We start from the raw sequence: 25,125 nt of genomic DNA on the forward strand, positions 1-25,125 counted from the left end.
GCCAACTGCAATGTCTGAAATTAAGAGCTCATTGAATGAACAACACAGTGAACTCAGCAGAACACAGGACGGGTGAACTTGAAAGACAGGTCAATAAAAAATATTCAAACAAACACAGAGGGGGGAAATAGATGGTAAGAAATGTGGAAGATGATTAAAAAAGTTAAAGAACAAGATGAGAAAGAATGGGACAGAAGCAATGCAGAAAGAAATAATAACCAAAACTTACCAAATTACATCAGAAACTCAAGCCAGGTTCAAAAAGCTGAGGAAAATCCAAGCAGTATAAATACATACAGAACTACACCTGGGCCCATCAGACTCAAACTACTGAAAACTAAAGGCGGCAATATTAAAAGCAGTTAGGAAGGGGGAAAAAAACTACATATTATTTCACAAGAACAAGAACAGTAACTGCTAACTTCTCAATAGAAAATTATGGAAGCCATAAAACAACAGAACAACATCTTAGTGCTGAAAGAAAAAACTGTCGACTTAGAATTCAGTGCCTAAGAAAAATATCCTTTAGAAATAGAGAAATAAAGACACACAGACAGACAGACACCACACGTGTAGACAGACAGACACGCACTCATACTCATACCAGAAAGGTCCAAAGTAAGAGGAACACCATAGGAAACTCTCAGGCTAGAGGGAAAAAAAAAATCCCAGTTGGGAGCATGGAAGTGTAAAAAAGAAAGAAAAGCACTGGAAAAGGTAAATATGTAGATAAATATATAAAAGACTATTAATTAACAATTTGAAGGAGCAATAATAATGATGCCTTTTGGAGTTTAAAATAATAATGATGGTTCTACCAAAGGGCTGGGCATATATGTGTATGTGAGGTTGGATGTGTGAGTAAAAGATACTCTTCCTCCCAAAGTTAATACTACAAATTCTTTTTTTTTTCCCACCTAAATTAAAAGACAAATGAGGGGGGAGGGTGCAGCTCAGTGGCAGAGTGTGTGCTTAGCATGCACAGGGTCCTGGGTTCAATATTCTGTACCTCCATTGAAAATAAATAAGTAAATAAACCTAATTATCTCCCCTCTGGAAAAAAAAAAAAAAAGACAAATGATAAGTAAAATTTACTCATAAGTTCAAAATCCTCATTACAAACCATACTTCCACAGTATTTATTTACACCTCTTACCTCAGTAGCACACAGAAAACAATGAATTAATTACAAGTTTTTTGGGGTCCAAAATGTCACTTCCTAACTCATTTAGTACTTTCTTTTCTCTTATTCTACTCTTTCACCATCAGAAAATTCAGTACTTTCTTTCCTTTAATTCTACTCTCTCACCATCAGGAGAATGATGGAAGACTTAGATGGTATCAAAAGTCTCTAGATATGCAGGAACTAAAAGCAGGTAATGACACAGAAAAAAAATATGGTCACTTCCTTAGGAAGTGTTCCTTTGAATTAAAAGTCCTACTTTAATTGAAGTTTTAGTCTTTATATTAAGAATATATAATTTTGGAGTTTTCCTATAACTGAAATAAAAAGTTACTCATCTTTAAATAAATATGTGAATGTGTGAATAAATATGCTAATTTAAAATCTTTCAGTCTTCACTTTTAGTATTACATAAACATGATAGATTTTAAGACAAATGCTCTAAAACATTCTAGAAAAAATGCTTATTAATCATAGACAATCATCTTTTCAGTATTTGAAGACTTTTAAAAATGTAAGTATAATACTGATATTTCATTTTTAGCCTTTTAACAGTTTAACAGATGTTCAAATTTTTAAACTTATTTGAATTTCTCAAATCCTCTTAATAAAGCAAAAGTGGTTTTAAGAGTCAACTGTTTCCATGACAGAATACCAAATACTCAAATAATCTACAAAAATATTCATTTACATGGCACAGATCAAATCTAATAAGATTCAGAAATCATTTTCATGATAGAAATTACTTATGAAAACATTAATGTTAAAAAGGCATGTTTTCTCAGCACAATTTTCTGTTAGGTCATATTCTGCTATGGCCATCTATTTATGTCAACAATCCATTCTTAATCACAGAAATTTAAGACAAAAAACTTGCTATCAGTCATTCATTCTGTAAGCTTCTTGATTCTGCAATTATGTTGTAAACTATTACAAAGGAAAATATTTTTTGTTTGAGACTACTGACTGACACATGCCTCATAAAATCATTTTCTGTTCATTTCTTTCAACTTATTTTATTTATTGTTTAAAACTTCTTAACTTTGATACAAATAATCAAGATACTTTTTTCTTTCTCATCTCCAACTTAGATAAAGTAAAATACAGTAAGATGTTATTTTAAACTTTCAGGTTAATTCTATGAAGGTGATCTATTCTATGGGGAAATTCCAATTCCTAGGGACCTTCCAATTTTATGGTAACATATAAAATGAGAAATGGTGTTCAGAATGATGGCCATTCTATACTAAATTCTTCGATGAAAACTTACGTATAAATATGGACATATGCCAAATAAGAAAGAAGAAATATATTCATTTTTAAAAGATACTTAAAAATTCTTTCAGGTCACTCCTCAATTAACTATAACAAATCTCAAAATTATTCATTATTTGTCTTAATTTGCTAAGTATTTTAATATTAATTGAATTTGGAAATAAAATTTAATTATTTTGAAATTGTATCTCTTTTTAAGATTCTTTGTAAGGCTGTTAACTACTAGGTATCTGAGACTTAGGATCATCAGAAAATAGGTAAAGAGGAACTATGATCCTTGTAGCACCAACTTCACTAAATTCTCCCTGAAAGCCCCTAACAGGTGTTTTCACAGGATATGTTTAAAAGTGGATCTAATCAGATTTTTTAACATTATATGACTGTCAAAGAAGTAATAAGATTATCACATGATCTATATGGGAACTAAAAAGTACAAACTTGTCATTTTTATGGTTGCTTCCTATAGAGCAGACAGTAAAATAATTTTAAATTTACATTCAGTTTAAAAACAAAAAGTTTTACTGCAAATTCCCACAACATCCCTCCACCTACTCTCTCAGGCTGGTGGTCTCCCCCGAAGGCAAATTTCATTGAAAATAATGTCTTAAATAGCCATGTTTTACCAAGACTTCGTTTGAAAATTATCCAGACAAAACAGGAAAGGCTAATTTAACAGATTATGGTTACTCTTAAAGTAATCAAATACAACTTTAACCTAAAAGACAACCTGCAGGTGAAAAACCACTGTATAACACATTTCAGGTGGGTAGAATGGAGAGCAAAGTCATGAGATGGTGCAGTGCTTATCTAGAAGATGGTAAGGAACCAGGGAGACTGAAAGTGAGGGTTCATGAAACCAAAGAGCTAGACTGGCAGGCTGAAACAAGACTGTAAAAGGTCTCAAAGGTCAGACTTAAAAGGTGTGTCTTTCAGCTTGTGAGCAATGGAGGCCATTAATTGACGGGTCAGTGATTAAATACAGATGACAAGGGAATAGAAAAGATAGCCAGTTTGAGTAAAAATTATTAAACCTGGTTTTGGATTTGCTGAGTTTATGAGATCCAAATAAAAATGTACAGAATTATAATTTAGTGGTCCCAGGGCTCAGTAGCTGTCATGGCAACAGAAGAAAGTTGAAGGGGAAGAAATAAAGTCAAGCAAAAGTGGGACAAGTCTAACAATTAGCTGCAAAAAATATCAAGTAGCTTTTTAGTACTTTCTGCAAAAATCAGCACATGTATCAGGCACAATTATTAACCTTATAATAGGACAATCCTAATATTATAAAGCTAGATTTTCTCAGTTCTAGCATCATTTCTGTGGGGTTTTCTCTAATCTAAAAAGTTCAGATTCTTCCTTCTAGCCATGTTAAATCCACACTGCTTAAATTCTAAAACCAAGGTGCACTATTTCCATGGTTATGAACATTCAAGATTCCTGAGCAATCCTAAAACTAAACACACTCACAAAATCTCTCTTCCAGAAAGATAAGGAGACTTTCCTTCAGGACACCCAATTTGCATCCATTACTTCATTGAACAAATATTTATTCCTAAGAACTTCCAGGATTTTTCCCCCCATTTAGGACATCACCTAAGTGTTCATTGGAAGTACACAAAAATCAATAGTTTCCTGGCACTAATAATGGTTTAAAGCAGTAACTCATAATATAGTCCTCAGACTCCTGCTGGTTACAGTGTACAACCAGGTTAAGTACAGAAATGGAAAGTAAACATTAAGAGAATATTACAATTTGACAGTACTTCTATGTTCAAACTAATAAATAATACAAAAATACAGGCTTACATTTTGTACACATTTTTTCATCTTCTTTATCCTACTGTCATCATTTTATAAAAACATTAGATTGAAACTGTTTAAAAACAAATCAAAAAGCAAACTAGTTTTCTACCAGAGTAGGATGAGCACTGGTTTAGATTACACATACTGGAGCCCTGTTACCCAGGTTGGAATCCTAGCTCTGGCATTCACGGGTATATAGTTTTGGGTAAAATACCACAGTAACAAATAGATAACAGTATTATTGGTAACTCATCTCCAGTAGCACTTCCTTACATTCCCCCTTCCTTCACTAGTTTTTAAGCTGAATTGCAAAGACTATTTGTGGCTTTAATAAAAATATAAATGCTATTAGGGTAAAAACAGCTGCAATTATCTCTACAAATTACTAACCCAACAATTCAGTAAACTGAAGGCATTACACACATTAAATAAAAATATGAAATGATGAACAGAAAGGTAAGCAAAGTAAGAACAGAAAAGAATGAGGGTGCTTTATGATTTTTAAAGTGTAACACCAACCCTCACACTTCAACCAAATTAAGAGTTTTTACTTTGACAGTTAACATTTACTAAACCGTTACTAAGAAACAATGGGCTACGTATTTTTATATACATGATCTCAATATATTATCTCAATATATTCAATTTTCACAATACTGTGAAACAACTATTTTCTCTGCTCTTCAAATTTAAGCCCTGGGAGGTAAACATCTCCTAACTGTGTTCTACATTTTATTGTGGGACTGTCAAAGTTCATGACTAGAAATACTGTGTGTCCCAGTTTTACCTGTTTGTTGTTTCAGCATAATTATTAGCAGAGCCCTTGTTCACTCTCAAAAGTGCCCAGAATTAGATAATAAATTATATGTGATTACCAAGGTACTCTTTCCAGGCAGCATAACCCTACAGTATGTACTATGCTTCATATCACAGCCTAGTGTTCATTCAACACCGTCAGTATCTTCCAGGTGCATTCCACTGGCAAATTAGGAAAATAAGGCACGAATGGTACACCTCACTCTTCCAACACACACACAAAATCCCACTACCAGGAAAAAAAGCAACTAAATGCCAATGATTAATTACAGTGAGTTTATTTTATTATGCAAGATAGCATACTAAATAAATATCTTAGAAATACATGTAAGAATAAATAAAAGCTCTCTTTCCTGGATACAAATAACTAGCTCTATGATGATGATTGTTTAATATAAGTAATGTATATGTAAATAGATTTCATGACACTTTACTCTTTTTAGCATCCAAACATTCAGTTCACAAGTCTCTAATTTTTAGCAAAGATGCATTTCCCCCAGCACCTGCCCATATATAAATTAGTATAATTAATTAACTAGTACACAAAAGCAGAGTCTCACCTCCTGCTTTGTAAGGAATGAAAGATCTGGTGTAAACAATGAAAATTACAACAAATAATTAAATCAATAGTTACGAGTGTTCTTTTTCAAATATATAACTACAGTAAAGGAATACCAGTTAATCTAGCATCACTCATCTGGAAAAGTGAGCCTGTGGATTTTGCAGGTCTTCTTCCTTGTCTGTAACAAAGGATCAAAATGGTGATCTTTGTGCCATAAACTAAAAAGTTGAAGTAGAAAAACAACCTATGTAGATTTAGCAAAATACAAACCTTTTAAGTTTAAAGCACTGCTCAAATGGAGAAAACTTTTTCATGGGAAGGACTGTGAGATATTTATGAATTCAGATTCAAAAAACAGTTGTTTTTTAAATATTCTTTTCAGCTAATGTAAGATAACATCTAAACAAAAAATACTGAAACCTGAGGTATAGAAGGGAAGAGTTATCATCATTTGTACAAATGTGTTGTGCCTAAAAACACGGCAAAACTTAACAGTTGTTCAATTTATTTAAGTAACAATAATGTAATTACCTGACTAAAATTGATGACTAACTAGCACTAGACTTTTAAATGAACAGTTAAATTTGCTATACCAGATCTAAAAACTGGTTACTTCTGAATAGACAGCAAGCCATACTTAACTACATTTTACAAGTATAAAAAAATCCGTAGAGGCCATACTTGAATTTCTGACCTTCTAGAATATAATTTTAAAACTTGGAAGCACATATCCTTAACTACTAGAAAGACTTGTAGGCATCTTGTTACATTTAAAATAAACTAATTCTTAAAATAGCAATATATCGGTCAACAAAATTACTCTGCATATCTTATGTAGCTTAGGACAAGTTTACAAATTCAGAAAAGAAAGTGTAATAGGAACAAGTAATAACATAAGTGATCTAGAATGATGAGGTTACCAATAAAATTTAAATGTCAGTGCTACTTAAACCAAAGGCTACCAGAAGACTCTTATTTTTAAAATAACTATATAAAGATTTGCAACAGTTGAACATTATACAAAAGCAAAAAGTGTTTTTTATTCAAAATAAATATATTTATTCAAAATAAATCATAACACTAAAATGTGTTAAGATAAGTATTTACAGTGCACAAAATTATACTGGTTCCAGGAACATGGTAATTTGTTTCAATCACTTTTAAAAGCTTTATAATCACATTTTGAAAGGCAAACATTTTAAAGAATTTAACTGCTGCTTCTTTTAAAGTTTATTCCTTTTAAAACTTTGAAAAGCATAACTAGAATTTAATGCCATTAATTAAATGTTAGTTTAAAAAAATCAAGTCACAAAAAAATTTACACGTCACAGTTAAATAAGCAGTTGAATTCTTTTTAAATTCCATGTGTTAGGCTTTTTAAAATTCTATGTTAAAAGTTAAAATTTCAATGTAAACTAAGGTTTTAATAGGGAAATTAATTTGCCCTTTTTTCTCCATGCATTTATTAAGTCATCTTTCAAAAGAAATCAACCTATATTTCTTTATGATAGTCACTGCTTCAAATGTCCCCAGGTTTACAGAGTAGGTTATATTCTTTACTTAAGTTAATGAACTATCAAGTTTCCAAATATTAAAAAAAAAATCTGTATTCCTTCACCTGGTAATTATACTTTTAAGAGATTTCTTAAAAGAAACTGTCAGGACAATAAAAGTTTTATATATTTTATATCATTAAGCAAAAGTAGAGATTATATATATATATACATTAAAAGATGCAAATGAGGTAAGATAAATCATGGTGTTCATGATATAAGCAGTAAAAGTTATGTTTGAAAAATCATTTTAAAATGCTAACGTAAATGTGGAAAAAGGAAGATATCAGAACTGAATAAACAATGATAAGTTTACTTTTAGGGAGGAGGAAAAGCATTTTATTTTTAATTTTATAAGCTCTAAATAAACTGTGGTACATCCAGACAATGGAATTATTACTCTGCACTAAAAAGAAATGAGCTATCAAGCCATGAAAAGACATTGAGAAGACTTAAAATCCATATTACTAAGTGAAAGGAGACTTAAAAGGCTACATACTGTACGATTACAACTATTTCACATTCTGGAAAAGACAAAACTATGGAGACAGAAAAAGATTAGTACTTGCCAGTGGTTAGGAAGGAGGAAGGAATGAACAGGCAGAGAATAGTGAAACTATTCTGTATGATGGTAAATATATGTCATTATACATGTGTCCGAATCTACAGAATGTACAATACCAAGAGTGAAGGCTAATGTAAACAACAGACTCGAGGTGATAATGATGTGTCAATGTAGGTTTATCCAGCATAACAAATGTACCACTCTGGTATGAGTGTTGATAGTGGGGAAGACCATGCATACTGAGGCAGAACCCTCTGTACCTTCCTTTCAATTTTGTAGTCAATCTAAAACTGCTCTACAGAGGCAAAGTAAAAGAAAAAGGCACAAAGAGGGATATGGTGAGAAAAAGAGAATCCACAAACAAGTAAATCAAAATATTATCCAGAGAACACCTTGTTGGGATCACAGATGATTTTTATTTTCCTCATATAGATCTAAATGTTCCAAATTTATAACAAAATTATACTGAAGCCCAAATATATATACAGTCCACTTCTGGACTGCTCAATCTGTTCCAGAGATGTCAGTCCCCACTTGAATCAATATCACATTTTTTAAAGTTATCTCTGTTCAATAATTTTTTTTTCTCCTTGTAGGGCTAGTTCTCCATTCCTCTTTTCTCTTCCTTTTCAAAAATTTAATGTCAATTCTCATTTGTTTATTCTTTCAAATAAACTTCACAATCATTACAAGGGGCTTGCATATTTTTTCTATAAAGGGCCAGAGAGTAAGTATTTTAAGCTGGTAATCTTCCTGTCACTTATTCTTTGTTTTGTTTTACAACCCTTTGAAATATAAAAACCATTTTTAGCTAGCAGGCTACAAAAATGCAGCCCTAAAGCCAGCTTGTGAATCCCAGCATAAAGTGCAGTTTCCCACCCCACCGGCAAAGATTTGACATTTTGATTCATTTTATATTCAATTTACATATTAAATGCAGGAAAAATTAACATCCTACCAATGTTAAATCTTTCAAAAACAAATTATAATTTTTCATTTATTAAAATCCTCCATCATATTTCTCATTAGAGTTGTATTGCTCTCATTTATGAATCCTGCAAACTAATAAGTCAGGGTTTATAATTCCTGGCCACTTGAAAGCACTGGCATTTGGGTATATGAATGCTGCAAATTACTTGCTAGGTTTATTACTTCTGATACTTTTTGCCTAGTTACAGGAAACCTGTAGCACTGTATTCTGTAATCCGAATGCAACAATAAGTTACTTTTTAAATGTCATAGTGTTATTTCTTTATTTCTTTCCTACTCAGTAGTCCAGTAACTTTAACGTTAAAGGAGAGCTGGTTAAGCACTCAAGGAGTGCCTGGCACATGCTAGGCACTCAAATGTTTGAATAAATGAATGTTTCTAATTTTGTTCCTTCTCAAAATCCCTCTGAAACTATAGTAATAAAAAAGTTAAAAAAAAAAAAAAGCCCACAACTAGGGGGAGAGCACAGAAAACAAACAAACAAACAAAAACAACTGGAATACAGACTGACAAGTGGTCACTGATCAATGTAATACTTTATTAAAGTCTCCTTGGCAGCACCTTTACAACTGGGAGTGAAGGAAGGAGGTAAATTTAAAAGAATCCATGAAAGTTGTTTGGGAAATAACTAGATCCCTCCATCTGTCCCTACTCCAAGTCACTAGGACTGTTGTCATGAGTTTAAAAATAAAAAGAAAATGAGCAACTTGGAGGAAACAGCTAGAGAATAGAAAATGCCTTTGAAAATATGTACCTATATATATCCTCTAAAGAATAAGTTAAGATTTTGCATGCACACAATTACAGGAAGCTATAAAAGTGAACATGCAGAAGACCAGAGAAAGAGAACATCTGGAAATTAAACTTAAAAGACAGAAAAGGTTGGAAAATAAATGTAATTTCCCAAAAAACAAAGCAAAAAGAGATGAAAAAATGAGAGAAGAAATTTAGAGAAAGAGAATGAACCAGGGCAGGAGATCCAGTATCTGAATAACTGTTTCAAGGAACAAAAGGGGAAGGGGATCACAAATAAATCTGTCAGAAATGATAGATATGAGTTGCTATATTAATTAAAAAGCCCAATGAGCACTCAGCACAACGAATGACAATACTCATACTAAAGCATGTCATTGTTAAGTGACAAGGAGAGTCTAAACTTCTGGAAAGTGGGAAGAGAACTGATCACATTAAAAAAATGTCATCAGAATTCCTTACTTACCAACAGCTATAACAGATGACAATGGAACTTCAAAATTCTGAAGAGAAGAATTCTACACCCCACCAAACTACAAATATGATAGTTTAATACGTATGGTCTCCAAAAATCTTTAATCCTCATGTAACTTTTCTCAAAAAACTACTGGAAGATGTGATCCAAAGTGAAACAAGTAACCAAATAAGAGGAAGACAAGGGACACAGCAAACAAGAGGAGTGCAACACAGAAGTCCTATGAGAGCAAATCAGGAGTGTAGTCAAAGGAGATCCAAGAAAGACAGGTGTGCACCAGATATAGAGAGCAACAGACCAGACTGGAGCAATGTGATTCAGTCTACATTCATTTGGTGTCTGTTATGACCCAGATGCTTACAATTCTACCCTTTTAAAAAAACAAAAAACAAAAATCACTGATTGCCATGTGCCTACAGATAATTCAGCTTAAATATGTGATAACAAAGCTTCTTTTCCAAATTCTTTTGTGCTCTGCTACCTGGAACAGCTAAGAATTTCACACCAGAATTAACCTACTCTTAAAACAAGATACAGAACAGATCACTCCCACCAACCACTCTCCTAACTAAAGGTTCTTTGCCTGGCGCATACCACAACCCACTAGGTAACCATAGAGTCCTATATTTTTCGGAACATGTTCATGACGGACTGGTTTTGCCAAGAGGGGTGCAGTAGAAATTCCAGGAAGCTGAAGCCAAACAATAGCCCAGAAATGGTGTTCAGCTTATTTTAGCTTAGGAAACTTCATCTAACAGCAATACTGTGCTTTCCTTACACATCATCTAAATTATTCTTTTTTTAAAACTAAAATACATAACTAAAAGATACACACTCTGGAGAAACTCTAAAGATAATTAGCCTGTAAAAAGAATAAAATCAAAGGAATGATTAACACGAAATTCAGGATAGTGAGTAGGGAAAGGGCCAAAGAAATGCAAATGTGATTATGGAGTACAAAACTGAGGTACCGATGTCTCATATGATAGGTACTCTGGTTTTCAGTTTATTACTCTAAAACTTATGTACACATGTATTTTATATTTTTCTACATATAAACATCTCACAATTAGAAAGGAAGGGAGCTCTAGAAAAAAAAACTGTAGCCTGATAGCCAACTACAGCTGCAGAAGTGTTTTATTTGACTAGTAGAGTTTTTCACTTTCAATTTGTTACTAAAACATTCACCTTACAGGTATATTATCTCATGTATGGAATGATACAGATGAAAGGGCTATTCATCACAGCACTGAAATAGCAAATGGTGGGAATGCCAAAGCATGTTAGACGCCTGGGGGAGGAGGGGAGCAGGGAGAGAAGACTACTCAAAGGTATGAATACAGGGAGGTTATGATTCTTCAGGGGGCATTACTCTAACAATCTTCCCACACCTTTCAATTCAATATTGCCTTTCTCAAATAATTACTGTGGTTACCAATCTTTCTAATTATTGAATTTATCACCTATTCCTAGGCTTATCTGGTATGGATCATATGGCCAAACCAATAAACACAATGGCACTACAATTTACCCAAAATTAATAATCATATTCCCTTTATAATCAATACAGGAATGTTACAAACTCCAATATACTTATATGCCTTAATTGGACCCCAGCTAACATTGATCAGTATAGAAATAAATGTTTAAGACCAAATCACCTAATACATACCATCAGAAAGGGAAAGCTTTATGTGTTGATATGCAATGCTCTAGAAGACACATTATTAAGTGAAAAACACACTGTGCCAGAATAATGTATATAGCTGGCTAAAATTTATTATTATTTTTTAAAGTATATACAGTTAACCCTTGAACAATGTAGGGATTAGGGGCACCCGACCCTGCACAGTCAAAAATCCACACATAGCTTTATAGTCAGTCTTCCTTATCCACTGTCCAGCATCTGTGAATTCAACCAATGGCAGGTTGTGTAGTACACATTTAGTGAAAAAACTCCACCTATAAGTGGAGTCCTGAAGTTCAAACCCATGTTGTTCAAGGGTCAACTGTATGTCATTATTTGCCTGTGTATATATAGCTGTCCCTCAGTATCTGTGGGGGATGGGTCCCAGGACCCCCAATACCAAAATCTGTAGATGTTCAAGTTCCTTATATAAAATGGTGTAGTAAGATGGCCCTCTAAAATCTGACCTGTAGTTGGCTGAATCCTCAGATAGGGAACCTGTGGTAAGAAGGGCCAACTGAATATAAATCTCTATGGAAAGATGTGAACTGATCAGCTGGTTGCCCCTGGAGGTGATCCACCTGAATGGGATGAGCTAGAGGAAACCACTCTTTTGCACAAAATTTGAGTTTTGGACAATGTCAACAACTGCCTATTCACACACACTTTTTTTAAGCAGGGAAAAAAAAGCCATAGGACAATTTAAATTTTAGGACAATTTTAACTGTCCATACAAGACCAAATAATGACCTTGGAAAGTTTAACGTATAATAGATAAGTTCTCCTAGAGTAAAATTAAACAATAACTTGACCAACCAAATTGGTCTTGGTCATACCCAGTTGTACCTTACAAAGTTATAACATGCATGTATGTTCATAAACACAAAGATATGTCTAGATTCTAGAAGTACAGTGTCCAATTTGGTATCTATCAGCTATAAGTGGAATTAAATTTCAATTAAAATTACATTTAAATTAAAAAGTTTAAAATTCATTTCCTTGGTTGGATAAGTCTTACTTCAAGTGCTCAATAGCCACATGCAGCTAGTGGCTATCATACTGGACAGCACAAATATAGACCATTTCCAACTCACAGAAAGTTCTCTTGGACAGTCCTTTCTTAGATGAGTCCTCAAAAAACTGGTTAACATGCTTTGGAGAGGAGAACTAGGGGTAGCTGGAGAAAACAGATAGGAGATAGGCTTTTCACACCACTAAGATAGTACTTTGCAATGCCAGGCAGCATCCTTAATACTTCATGTTAAGGTATTTAATCCTTACTGAACTTCAATAGAATTAATTTCCTTTGTAACGTATTTTATTTAGGGCATTTAAAAACATTCTGAAAATGAGGTCACAGGTGCCACCAGATTGCTAAAAAAATCCATTTGAATTTTGGACTATAAGCATGTATTACTCAGCCTCAAGGAAAAAAGTTATTAAAAATAAAAAGCTAAATACCATTAACTTTAAACCAAAACCGAAGAGATTTTACAATCCTAAACATTATTAAAAAGTTGTACAAGTTCAAGAAAATAAAATGTATCACTTCTAATCCCATCATGCCACCACCCATAAATCACCTGATACATCCTTTCACAGATATGATTTTTTTATTTTTTGAGATCTAATGATGACTTATGCATCAATTTTATCCTTAAGGTAAGAATTTTACTGAAGGTAAAGAGCTGGGCTTTTAATAGTTTTGGTTAAGTTTTAGTTTCTCACTCATAAGTATTTATCCCAAAATATTAAGATTTGGGGAAAAAAAAAAACCCTACAAGAAAAAGATGGACATTTTATCTTTCTATTAAAATATTTGTCTTAGTTAATACTTGAAGTTATCAGACTCTGTGGTTGTATAAGCTGTTGCCCTAAGATGACCATGCAAAACCCCATTAAGAATTTTTTTAACAGTACTAATATTAGTTCACATAAATACTAAAATCTTAATGACTGTCACTATAATAAGCACAGCACAAAAAGATTATAATTTCTGTACAGCATTTTGTAATAACAAGTTTAAAATATGTAACTAAAAACATTTTAACTTTAAAGATTACTGCAAAGCCATGGGGTTTCAGAGAAATCTTATGGTCTTAATACTATCTTCCCCAAATAATTTACTTTTAAGACTAGCAACATATTATAACTGAAACTTTTTCATAACAGCTTCTTAACTCTTTGCCAGACCTTTCACCAAAATTATTAACAGTACAAAGGTAGTTGACAATAAATTCCATATTCTCAAATTCTTAAAAATTTACTACACCGTTTCCACTAGCAAAAAATTTTAACTGGCAAATCATTTGAATTGACAAGGTCCAAAAATCAAATGGGAAGGAGAAGGAAGTGATCATTTACTTTCTTCAGAAATCTACCCACAAAGTTCTAGACCAGTTAATGAAGTATGATCAGTATTAACTATTACATCAAGGTGCTATTTAAGATTCTGTACTTTGGTTATCAGTTATCAAATGTTGTAGTACAACAGCAACTAAAAACAAATAAATGTCCACACATTTTCTTTCAGAGTTGTAGCAAAATATCCATTGTTTATCAAAGTAATTTTTCCAAGTCACATGAGGAATGCACATTATACGCCTATTGGAAAGACAGTGTTAAGGTTAAGAACACACACTCAGGAACTTGGCTGCTTTAGTTTGAACTCCACCCCAACACTTATTAGCTGTATGATCTTGGGCGAGTTAGTCACCAAAGTTAATTCTTCTGCACCTTGGTTTCCTCATCTGTGAAATAAGAATAATCCCCAGTTCACTGGGCTGCTGTAAAAATTAAATCAATTAACATGTAAAGCATTTGGTGTGGTGCCTGACATATGTAAAGTGCTATGAGTTAGCTATTATTAACAAATAAAGATCTGCCTACATAAAAAAAAAAAAAAAAATCCTGTTACAGATTGTGTGTTTTTTGATTTTTTATTTTTTTGGAGAGGGGGTAATTAGGTTTATATATTTATTTATTTTTAGAGGAGGTGCTGGGAACTGAACCCAGACCTTGTGTTGCTAAGCATGCACTCTACCACTCGAGCTATACCCTCCCTGACCCTCCAGATGGTGTTTAAAAGATCTTTTTATTAAGTCAGTTACTTAGAACTCTAGATCCACATCCCTGGAAATTCAATGCTGGTAAGATATTTCATAATTCCATAGAAACTTATAGAACACAGTGAGCCAAAACTACAGTTTCTCATTGTTTCTAAGGACTATGTATCAAAAGTTACAACTAGGGAAAAAAATCTTATTTTTCTAACCACATTCTCAGGTTCTAGAAGTGACTAGAAATAACTATTTAGTGCACAAGGGACAAAAATGATCCTTTCTTTTTTCTCTAGACATGAATAGGGACTTTGAAAGAGACACTAGTGATTTTTATGGTTACATTAGGAGTAGAAAGAGTTATTTGTGGGTTTTGGGTCATAAGCATTGCATTTCTTGCTAATGGCAAAGTAATGATAATGAAAAGTCAGCTATGTGTTACTCCCAGCAAAGAGTGGCAAAGGTGAGTATACCTATGCATGGATATACCTGCATGCAACACATTCACGGAATATTGGCTTTAACTTACAGTTCTTCATAACTGCCAAACTGTCATCTGTGAATACTGCATTGGAAAATCAAAATCACTGTAAGATCTCTTATTCCCATTTTTCAGCTAGACTTAGAAATTTCAGTCTTGAAGTTCATACAGATATTAAAATTGGACGGTAATTCATGCTGGATTCCACTTCTCAAAAAATTCTCTATGATAAACAAGTTCATAATGGATAGCACAGGGAACTATATTCAATATCTTGTAGTAACTTATGGTGAAAAAGAATATGAAAACGAATATAGGTATGTTCATGTATGACTGAAGCATTATGCTGTATACCAGAAATTGACACATTGTAAACTGTACTTCAATAAAAATATATATGAAAAAGAGAAAAATTGTATGTAATACAATTTCAATTAAAATGTTAATAGTTGATAAAAAAAATTCTCTATGATAAAGATGGAGCAACTCACAGCTATCAGAAGAGCAAGGGAATTTCCAATAGTAGCAGAGAAGTAAAAGAAAAAATTACCATTGCCAAAACAACTATTTCACAGGTTCCTTGTTACGTCCAGGACTGCTGGTACTTCCACTATATTCTCAACTTTATATAAATTAAATACAATACTTTTTTTTTAAGTTTTTGCGTAGAATTTTCTATCCAAATAGGATTGAAGTTACATAATTCATTTAACATTTTATTCTCCAAGAAACTTTCACGTGTAAACTATGTCTCTTTCTAAATTGGACTTCTCTAACTCAAATAATTAAACATAATATAAATTAAAAGTATAAAATGAAGTGAAATTTAAAATGTAGACACCAGAACTGAATTTGTTTGGTTTACAAATGAACTTTGATAAACTGGGTTCTTTCTTAGAGCAAAAATAAGCATATTAATTTGCAAGGTCTGCTTGTCAATCAATAGTCTTTGGTTAGCAAAAAAACACTGAATTATATAATGACATATTTGTCAATATGTATTTAACACTTAATTACTTTTATAAACTCTTTGCAATACAAAACATGTTCTAAAGGATAAAAAAGGAAACACTGGATCAGTTGACTAAGTTGATTCCACTTATGAAACTAATGTACAGGCTAAAAAAGATACAATGTAAAAACAAGTAAAATTATACATCTTCATTTTAACTAAAGAAACCAAAATCTCTTACTACTGAAAGAACTACAAGTCAAAAAAAAGCCCAATGAAGAATGGAGAATGAAGATAACAGCTACCAAAAAACACAACCCATTGGAGGACGCAAGATGGCCTGCCATCTTTACCAACTAACATGAAGACTAACTTTCATCTAACCACAAAATTTTGACCTAGCCACGATTCAAATACCAAAAGAATAACAGGAGAGTATTCTTTATCCCAATGTTCAAAATTCTGCCACTTTAAGAGGTAAAACGCTTCCTTTAATTTGCCTATCAAGCTTCTCAACAAATTAAATACTGTAAGCCACATCTTTAACTGATACTATACAAACACTTGAGAATCACACAACTATCGAACTGAAATGACTGATATTTTATGTAATTGCCATAAATAAAAGTTCCCTGAATGCCTACAAAGATGGAACAAGCAGGAAAAACTCATGACTCTTTCGGTGCTTACAATTATGCCCAGCAAAAAGGCAGCAAGAAAAAGCAAAAACACACAAGCTAGTTGAAACAGCAATGAACAAATATGCTTTCTGTAGGCTTTTACAGGGAATACCTCAATTGCAACAAATACTAATCAGCTGCTTTAATTTAAAAAATCCCACTATTTAAAACTCAAAAATTGACTAACCTGTAGACAAAGGTGCATTAAAAGTACCCCAAAATTTGCATTTTAACTAAAAATGAATAAATACTATTTTACATGCACCCTCAAACTACAATAGTTTCAACATGGCTTTCCACTTGGACACTCTGTAAGCTTTTAGGTTCCCTACTCCCCAAATTTAAATGCAGTATTCCAATCTCCCAGGAATCAGCACTAGAAAGAATACTATAGTGTATCTCTGACCACATCACTGGAAATTAAGCGCCTAGCTGCAGTGAACAAGGTATAGAATCACATTTTGTATAACTTTGTATCCTAAAGAACACTTGGTACAAGGTCCTAAACATACCAGGCGCTATAAATATTTACTGACTCAAAACAGTCCAACACTTTATAGTTTTGTTCCCCACTACTGAAACAAAAACTGCAGAGCTTTGCAAAACCCAAAGGACCCAAATGTTACTGAAACGTCACAGAATACATTGTTTTATGGTTCAGACGTTTGGCCTTGCCCCTATCACCAGTTGTAACGTTTTTTAAAGACGCTAGCTAGCAACAATGAGTAGGAAAGTTTATCCAGGCAGAAGCAGACTTCAAATCCCACTAAAAGTATTTTAAGTTAAAAGTTTACGTATTTATCTTTTATCTGTTTAACAATTACATTCTAAAATCAGTAAATTGTATCAGCAACTCAAGAGACAGTTTTGCAGTCAACCTAATCTCCAGGAATATAAATATAAATGGTACCAATTAAAGAACAAGTAACCAAGAAGGAAAGCTGCCTAAATTCCGGCAATAAGGTAAGGACTGTTTGCATCAAAGTAATGAAAAATACAAAAATACATTTTTGTATTCTATAGACCTTTTCATGACTCGTTTTTAAAAGTCTTTAAAAAGTCAAAGCAAACTGGTAAGCCATATCAAAACCACAAACTACCATTAGATACGCAAAAGTATCTGGCAACCAGGTCTAGAACTGGTTCCAGGGTTATCACGGTTTTCTGGTTCTTAACATACTCCATTGTGCCTACAAAACAGTATTACTCAGATGTGACATTCCTAAAATGGCAACACAGGCCTAGAAGTTTCGGTGAGCCAGTGCCGGCAAACCCAAACTGTGACAGAGATACTCTCTCCTTTGGGCGGTAACTATCAACTTTGGGCTCTGGGATCAGTTCAAATCAGTTTAAGATGGTGCCTAAATTGGGAGTGTAACAGTAGAGTCAGTAGAACAGATAAAGAGGAAATCAAATGGAAAATTAAGTTTAAAGGTTAAGTTTCTATTTCCAATAAACTGTCTGAGAAATCTTCCAGATAATAAAGACTTGATAGAACAGATGGCTCTAGGCCTATTCGCATTCTCTGAGGCGTGCGCACTGCTCGGAAAGGATGAATGAATGGAAGACTGTCGCGTGTGAAATGCAGCAGGTCCGGCCGGCAACCAGACCCGCAGCAGCGATCAGTAGGCCTCGCTCCTCCCCCTTCCCTCCTCCATGACAGCCCAGTCTCAAGCATGGAGGGGCGAGGACAATGTGATTCCCCTTCTAACCACCACCCACCCTTCATCCTACTCTCAGCTTTACCGCAAGACACGGAGTTCTCCTCCCCACACCAAACCTTTCTCTCTTCCAACCCCGGCAACTCTCGGACGCGCTGGAGTAACATGTGCTCGCCCTTCTCGGCTCCCCTCGGCGAGGTCGAAGCTTCTCCGCGCGTGCCGCGGCACCACTCCCGCCCAGCCCATCCTCTGGCAACGCGCGCCCACCGGCTCCCTGGCCCACCGGCCTACGGAAGCCCGGCGCGCGCCCCGCACCCGAGCCCCTGGGTTACAGCTCGGGAGGGAGAGAGGGAAGGGGACAAGAAAAGGCTGCCCCGGGGTTCCCTCCTCCATCTCATTCCAGGCCAGCTCGCCGCCCACCCTGCCTGCGGATCCCGACGCCCGCTCGGAACCGGCCCCGAGCCCTGCTACCCCGAAAACACAATTCCCACACACCTAGCCCAGGCCCCGGATCACCCTTCACCCTTGTAGACCCCTCGCTGCTCCGCAAGAGGCGCCGCCCCTCCCCCACCCCTCTCCCCGGGCTCTCGGGCCCCCACCAGAACGTGTGCTCTACACGCCGTCGCGGCCAGCCTCCGGGGCGCCCCCAGTTGTCCGCCGAGAAGTCAGGCCCAAGAAGAGGGGGAGGGGGTGGCAAGGGGTAGCGTGCGCGCCGGGAACGCCGTCCCGCGGGGTCCCCCAGTCCGAAGGGAGACGGAGCGCGGGGACCGGTGGGGGTGGGGGCCAAAGGCAATACTCACCGGTTCCACAGTCGCCATCTTAGATCGATCTGATCGCACAACCGCTCCTGAAGGGGGGGTGAGAGGAAAAAAATGAGATTCAAACCGGATTGGCCGGCTACTGTTCACGTGACGGACGTGTCCGTTTGGCCCTGGCGGCGCCTGCGCAAGACTGCGGCTGCGTGTGTAACGAGAGGCTTCTGGGAAGTGGAGTCTCTCTGTCTCTCTCTCGCTCTTTTTTTTTTTAGTAGAGAAGTTTAAAAAAAAAAAAGGACTGGTCACGTGGTCGAGGGGTATGGTGCGCGGTTCTCGGAGCGGCGGACACTCGCGTGCTGGAGAGTGGTTTTTCAGTCCTCTGCTCTTCCGCCTGGATAGCTGCTGTCGCACTTACTACCAGGCATGCCTCCTGTGCCCTCTGTCACCCTGTCCTCCCATCTTCCGCGGAAGGTTGGGAACTGTAGGCTCAGCACGCACAATAAGGCTTCATTTGCTTAGTTGAGGTCCTAGAAGTTGCCTGTGTGTTTATTTAATTTTCTTTTGACTTCCCACCATTTTCTCTGTTTCAAAAAGAGGCGGTGATGGAGAATCGTTAAGCAGTCAACCCTCCCCCGTCCCCCGGCTCCGCTAACGCTGGTGGTCACTCATTGCCATCGCTGTGAAAAAGGGTGGCGGAACCGCCCACAGTACCCACTTGCCACAGGTGGGGGGAGGGGGAGTGCACGCGACAGCTTTTCCTGTTCCAAATCCTGAGATTAAGACCTCAGAGCCTAAATCTTGCGTGGAAGTAAAAATTATTTAAACGTTCTGTCCTCTCGCTTCCACTGTCTGTTTTAACGTGAACGGAAATAGCCCAAGTCCAGGTGCCAGCCAGGGAAGCCACTCCGGCCCCCGCTGACTAAGCCCTGGACTGACCGTCAGGAGTCGTTAGGCCGGGTCAACTATGACTCTTGACGTTGACTCATTTTCCTTAAGCTAGTGACTTAATCTTTCAGTGCCTCAGCTTTTTCATTTATGAACCACGGATGGTAATACACTTACCTCACAAGGGTGTGCTGTGGTAATGACTGTAATCAGCTTTGAAAATGCATCGTACTCTATAAATGCTTCATAATAAGCAACCTCGTGCCTTTCTAAGGATCAGCTGCTTCCCCTGCTGTTTTTTTAAAAACAATATTTAAAATTTTTCTTTTGTGTACTTTGTTATATTATCATGTATACCAATGCAATTTTAAAGTTTCAAGACAATTTTGTTCTTTGTAACTGTAGCTACTCTCTGTAGAGGCTTTAATATTTAAGAAAATATTGTTATATTCACAACAATCACTGGCAGCTAGAAATTTATCCCTGCAGTGGCATTCTACATTTCCTTTCTCTTTAAGAGACTGTGGTGTCATTTCTCAAGCCAGTGTTTTTCTGCACAATCTGGTTACTAATACAAAAAACAGAGGTAACGAAATCTAGTAGAGAGCTGCTGTAAGGTTTTAATGATGAAGACATTGTATCACTATTTCCCATACTTCTTAAGGATGTCAACACCAGAAAAATCAGTATGAACAGGCCACCTGTGCTTGCCTGCTTATAGTGTTGCTGATGTCCAGAGCTGTGTCATACCTATTATTGAGTACATAATGGTTGCTTGAGTTGACTAACCCATAATTGAGGTTGTAATAAGAACTCAAAACCATTGCCTGTTCATATACTTTGATTCACCTGGATGTCAGAGATGATTAATGAAAGCTTTTGTCCAGTCAGCTTAGCTGTAGGAGGTTTAAATAGAATTCTAAAAAATGAAATGAAATAAATAAATAAATGGATTTCTATTTACAGAGACTACCTACTCTTTTTTTTTTTTTTATTGAAGTATGGTTTACTTGCAATGTGTTAGTTCCTGGTGTATAGCATAGTGATTTAGTTATATATATATTCTTTTTCATTATAGGTTATTACAAGAAATTGAATATAGTTTCCTGTGCTATAAAGTAGGACCTTGTTGTTTATCTCAGAGACTATCTACTCTAAATTAAACTATCCAAAGTAATTATACTCTGTCACAGTGATATTCTCTGTTGGTTAAAAGTAGTATCTGGTTATTTTCTTTGGGGAGACAGTATAGATGTATTATCTTCCTGATGCTGCTAGACAATAGAGCAAAGAGATTTAAATTTTAAAGAGATTTCAATCCCCGTGAAGAACTGAAAACCACTGATGTTCCTAAAAAATTTTTTAATGGTACCTTCCATTTTATGAACTTTTCTCTTGATCAGAAAACACTTCATTTTTGTCAGTCACCCTAGGACTTCTACAATACATCTGTATGCTCCTATTCTCTATAGCTTAATTTCTTTCCATTTTGGATACACTTTGTCGCATGTGTTTTATAGCACATTCATGTGTCTGTCTAATATTATCATTAGATTCTATCATGTCAAAGATTTAGTGATTAGATATATCTCTGTGGGTAGATGATTGTTTTATTTTGACCAATCTGAAATATACAGAGCAGAAATTTTATACTTTATTAATCTGTTAATCCACAAAAAATACATTTGTTACATCACTACCTTATTTGTGCCTGTATTAAAGAAAGGATAATAAAAGGATATTTGAAATGGGATATGGTATTGAAATACTTATTTCAATATTTATACTCTACTTGATTGGCTTATCTAGTTAATACATAACTAGGGGCCCAGCATAGTATCATGGTAACAGTTATTTGTAAGCCTGGAATTGTTGGTTATCATTTAGCATCTGTAATTAGTCATGGTCTTTTCTTTACATAACATATTCCTGAAGCTCATATATTACTAGTCTTTATAGATTTAACTCATGCTAAAAAGACTTTAAGTAATTTAATAGAATACATCATAATAAAAACACATTTTTATCATGTATTTTGTCATTGGAATTTCATTTAGGTTTTCTTTCCTTTTTTTTTTTTCCTTTTTTTTTGTTTCGTTTGTTTGTTTGTCTTGGTAGGGTGAGGGTAATTATGTTTATTTATTTATTTTTAATGGAGCTATTGGATATTGAACCCAGGACCTTGTGCATGCTAGGCAGGTACTCTACCACTGAACTGTACCCTCCCCCTCATTTAGGTTTTCTAGATAGCCGAAGTCATTGTTTTGCTAGGCATTGTTCAACTATGGTTCAAACTGATCAGTCTCTCAAAAAAATTACTGTGATCAGTCCCTCAAAATATTACTGCTACATTGTTTAAGACTTTTTTTTTTAAAAAAACAGGCCTTGGAATTTCAGACATTTTATTTATATTTGATGCCTTTTTGAGTCTCTGATTAGTAGTAGGCAACCATTTTTCTTAAAATGAGTCAGTTTTGAGACTGATAATATGAAATTATATATTTTTATATAATGATCCCTAATATTTAATGTTGGATATTAACTTTAGATATAATCTAAACCAACCTCTAGTTAACATTAACATTTTTTAAACCTTTTTCACTCTCTTTTTAAACTTGGTTATACTACTTTATATATCTATATCTATATCTATGTATATTTTCATTGTTAGTCATTTTCTACAGTGATATTCCTTTAGGAAAGACCTAAAATTTTGGCTTCTCACAGGATAAATTATCTTTTAAATTACAATTACATAGTTTAGTATTTGAGAACATGAACTCTGATGTCAAATTATTTTGGCTCATAATCCCAATTCTACCATTTACCGTGTGACCGTACACAGATTATTTAGCCTCTTTGTGCCTCATTTTTGTCATGAGTTAGATGGGCACAATAATAGCATTTACCTTGTACGTTACTGTGAGAAATGAGTTAATTCATGTAACATGCTTGCAGTAGTTCTTAGAACATAGTAAGCACTCAATGTTAACTCTAGTTACCATGATGTAATATTCTATTAACATAAATTTATTTGTATTTTTCAGTATAGTGTAATAGGTTTAAGAAATCTTCTATGCAGAGAACCAACTTCTGCCCATTATTTTTAGGATATTCTAAGCTTTCAGAGCCAAGCAACCTTCACTGATTTCTTATAACATACCAAGGATTTTTCATACTGATTAATTCCTTTGACCTTTGTAACAAATATGTGAATTAAACATTATCACCCCTATTCTTTAAAGAAACAGACTCAGTAAAGTTAGGGGACACAGGCAAGGCCACATAGCCAGTGGTGAGCCAGAATTCAATCCCAATTCTCTTTACTCCAAGATTCTTTCCTCCGTACCACAACTGTTTTCTCCGATAGGGTCTTCCAAATGCCTGTTTCTGATGCTTCTAACAATAAGTTCATTCATGAAACTGACAGTTCAAGAAGTACTAAGTTAATCATTGGAAATATGTAATTGTTGAAGGATATTTAGAGGACATGGGAAGCCCAGGCACATTCTTTCTGGACTGTAAAATCTGCTTGGCATCCTAAGTCCTATGAGTATAAATAGTTCACCACCCATATAAAGATGTGTGACTAAGAACCAAAAGAGTGCAGCTAACAAGCATCATAACAAGCACTCATTCACCAGATGATTGACACACTCACTTCGTTTCTTCCTTCCTTTCATTCAGATCTCTGTTCCTGTGTCTCCTGAGGGAAGGATTCCTGGACCACCCTATCTAAATTAGCATGCTCATTACTCTTTATCCCCTTACCCTACCTTATTTTTCCTCAGATCACTTCTTAACTCTAGCTCTAAACCCAGTATTATATTAAACATTATTTAATTGTTGGTTAAATCTCCACTAGTAAAATACTAGCTCCTTGATGACTTTGTAGGTAGATTGCTAACAAATATTTGGGAAAAACCCAAATCTAACTTTAAAAACTTCGCAAAAGTGTAGCTTAAGGACTAATAATGTAATCGGAAAACTACGTATGCCAGGCATCATGTTAAGCAGTTTATATGCAATGGTAATACCTCATTTTATCTTCCAAACAACATTCTGAGCTAGATGAGGTAACTGAGGTTAAATAACTTTCCTAAGAACACAGCTCTATCTTCAGGGCTCTTAACACTATATAATATTGACTAGATTGTAATTGGACTACTTTATAAAAAAGATAATTGTCTGAAATAATAAGAAATGAATAATCTGTAAAGAGTGAAATGTGAAAAATTCATGTAAGTAGTATCCTGGGCCAACAATAAGTACTATAAATAAACTTAATTTACCTTTTAAAATTGAAATTAGGAAAAAATGAAAATATATGGGATGAGATCAATAGTCTTTAGAAAATAGCTCAAAGGATGTAAATACCCACAATTCAGAGATTTGGGTGGAACTTTAGGGAGGAATGACTGGCTTTTCATTGTTACATATATGTAACAATGCATTGAAAGAAATATAATGAGAAATAAAATATCTAAAGAAAGAAATGTGTTAATGGGACTTGGCCATTTATAAAAGGGGAATTTAGAATGACAATATTTGATGATCTAGCTCTAGCGTTGTTCTGGGAACAGAGTGCCCTGGCACAAAAATATGGATCTCTGGTCCACTGGCCCTCATTAGTAATGGTTTCTTGGGGACACCACCCATACAATTAATTTGCCTTGTTTTGATTCCAGGTTCACCAAGCAACCATATGATAAACATATCTTCCAGTATTGATTTATATGTATGTAGCACTGATATGGATACCTGAATATCTAGACCACAATAGTAATATTGTTCAGAGTAAATGGCACTAAGTTTTTTAGTTTGTTTTACCTCTATGAGCTTTACCAAAAGAAAGCTACGTCTTTGGTGGCTTACCCACCATGACTGGATTTTCTGCGTGTTCTCACAATGTGATGATTCTCTGAGGAAATGGCCAACCTAAAGGAATTATCTGGATGGCTAATCAGCTTTCCCCAGGACTTGCCTTGTG

General features: G+C 35.0%; 1 protein-coding gene across 1 annotated transcript in view; it reads right to left on the minus strand.

The window, feature by feature from the left end:
* Positions 1-19,497, minus strand: part of EIF4E (eukaryotic translation initiation factor 4E) — a 36,933-nt gene extending 17,436 nt beyond the window's left edge. Inside the window, exon 1 of the mRNA XM_006191276.3 lies at positions 19,296-19,497. Within this exon, the coding sequence (XP_006191338.1) occupies positions 19,296-19,313 (18 nt within the window). The 5' untranslated portion in view covers positions 19,314-19,497. The remainder of the gene's footprint in view (positions 1-19,295) is intronic.
* Between the last annotated feature and the right edge of the window lie 5,628 nt (positions 19,498-25,125).

The sequence above is a fragment of the Camelus ferus genome, chromosome 2, assembly GCF_009834535.1.
Source record: "Camelus ferus isolate YT-003-E chromosome 2, BCGSAC_Cfer_1.0, whole genome shotgun sequence".
Taxonomy (NCBI): Eukaryota; Metazoa; Chordata; class Mammalia; order Artiodactyla; family Camelidae; genus Camelus; species Camelus ferus.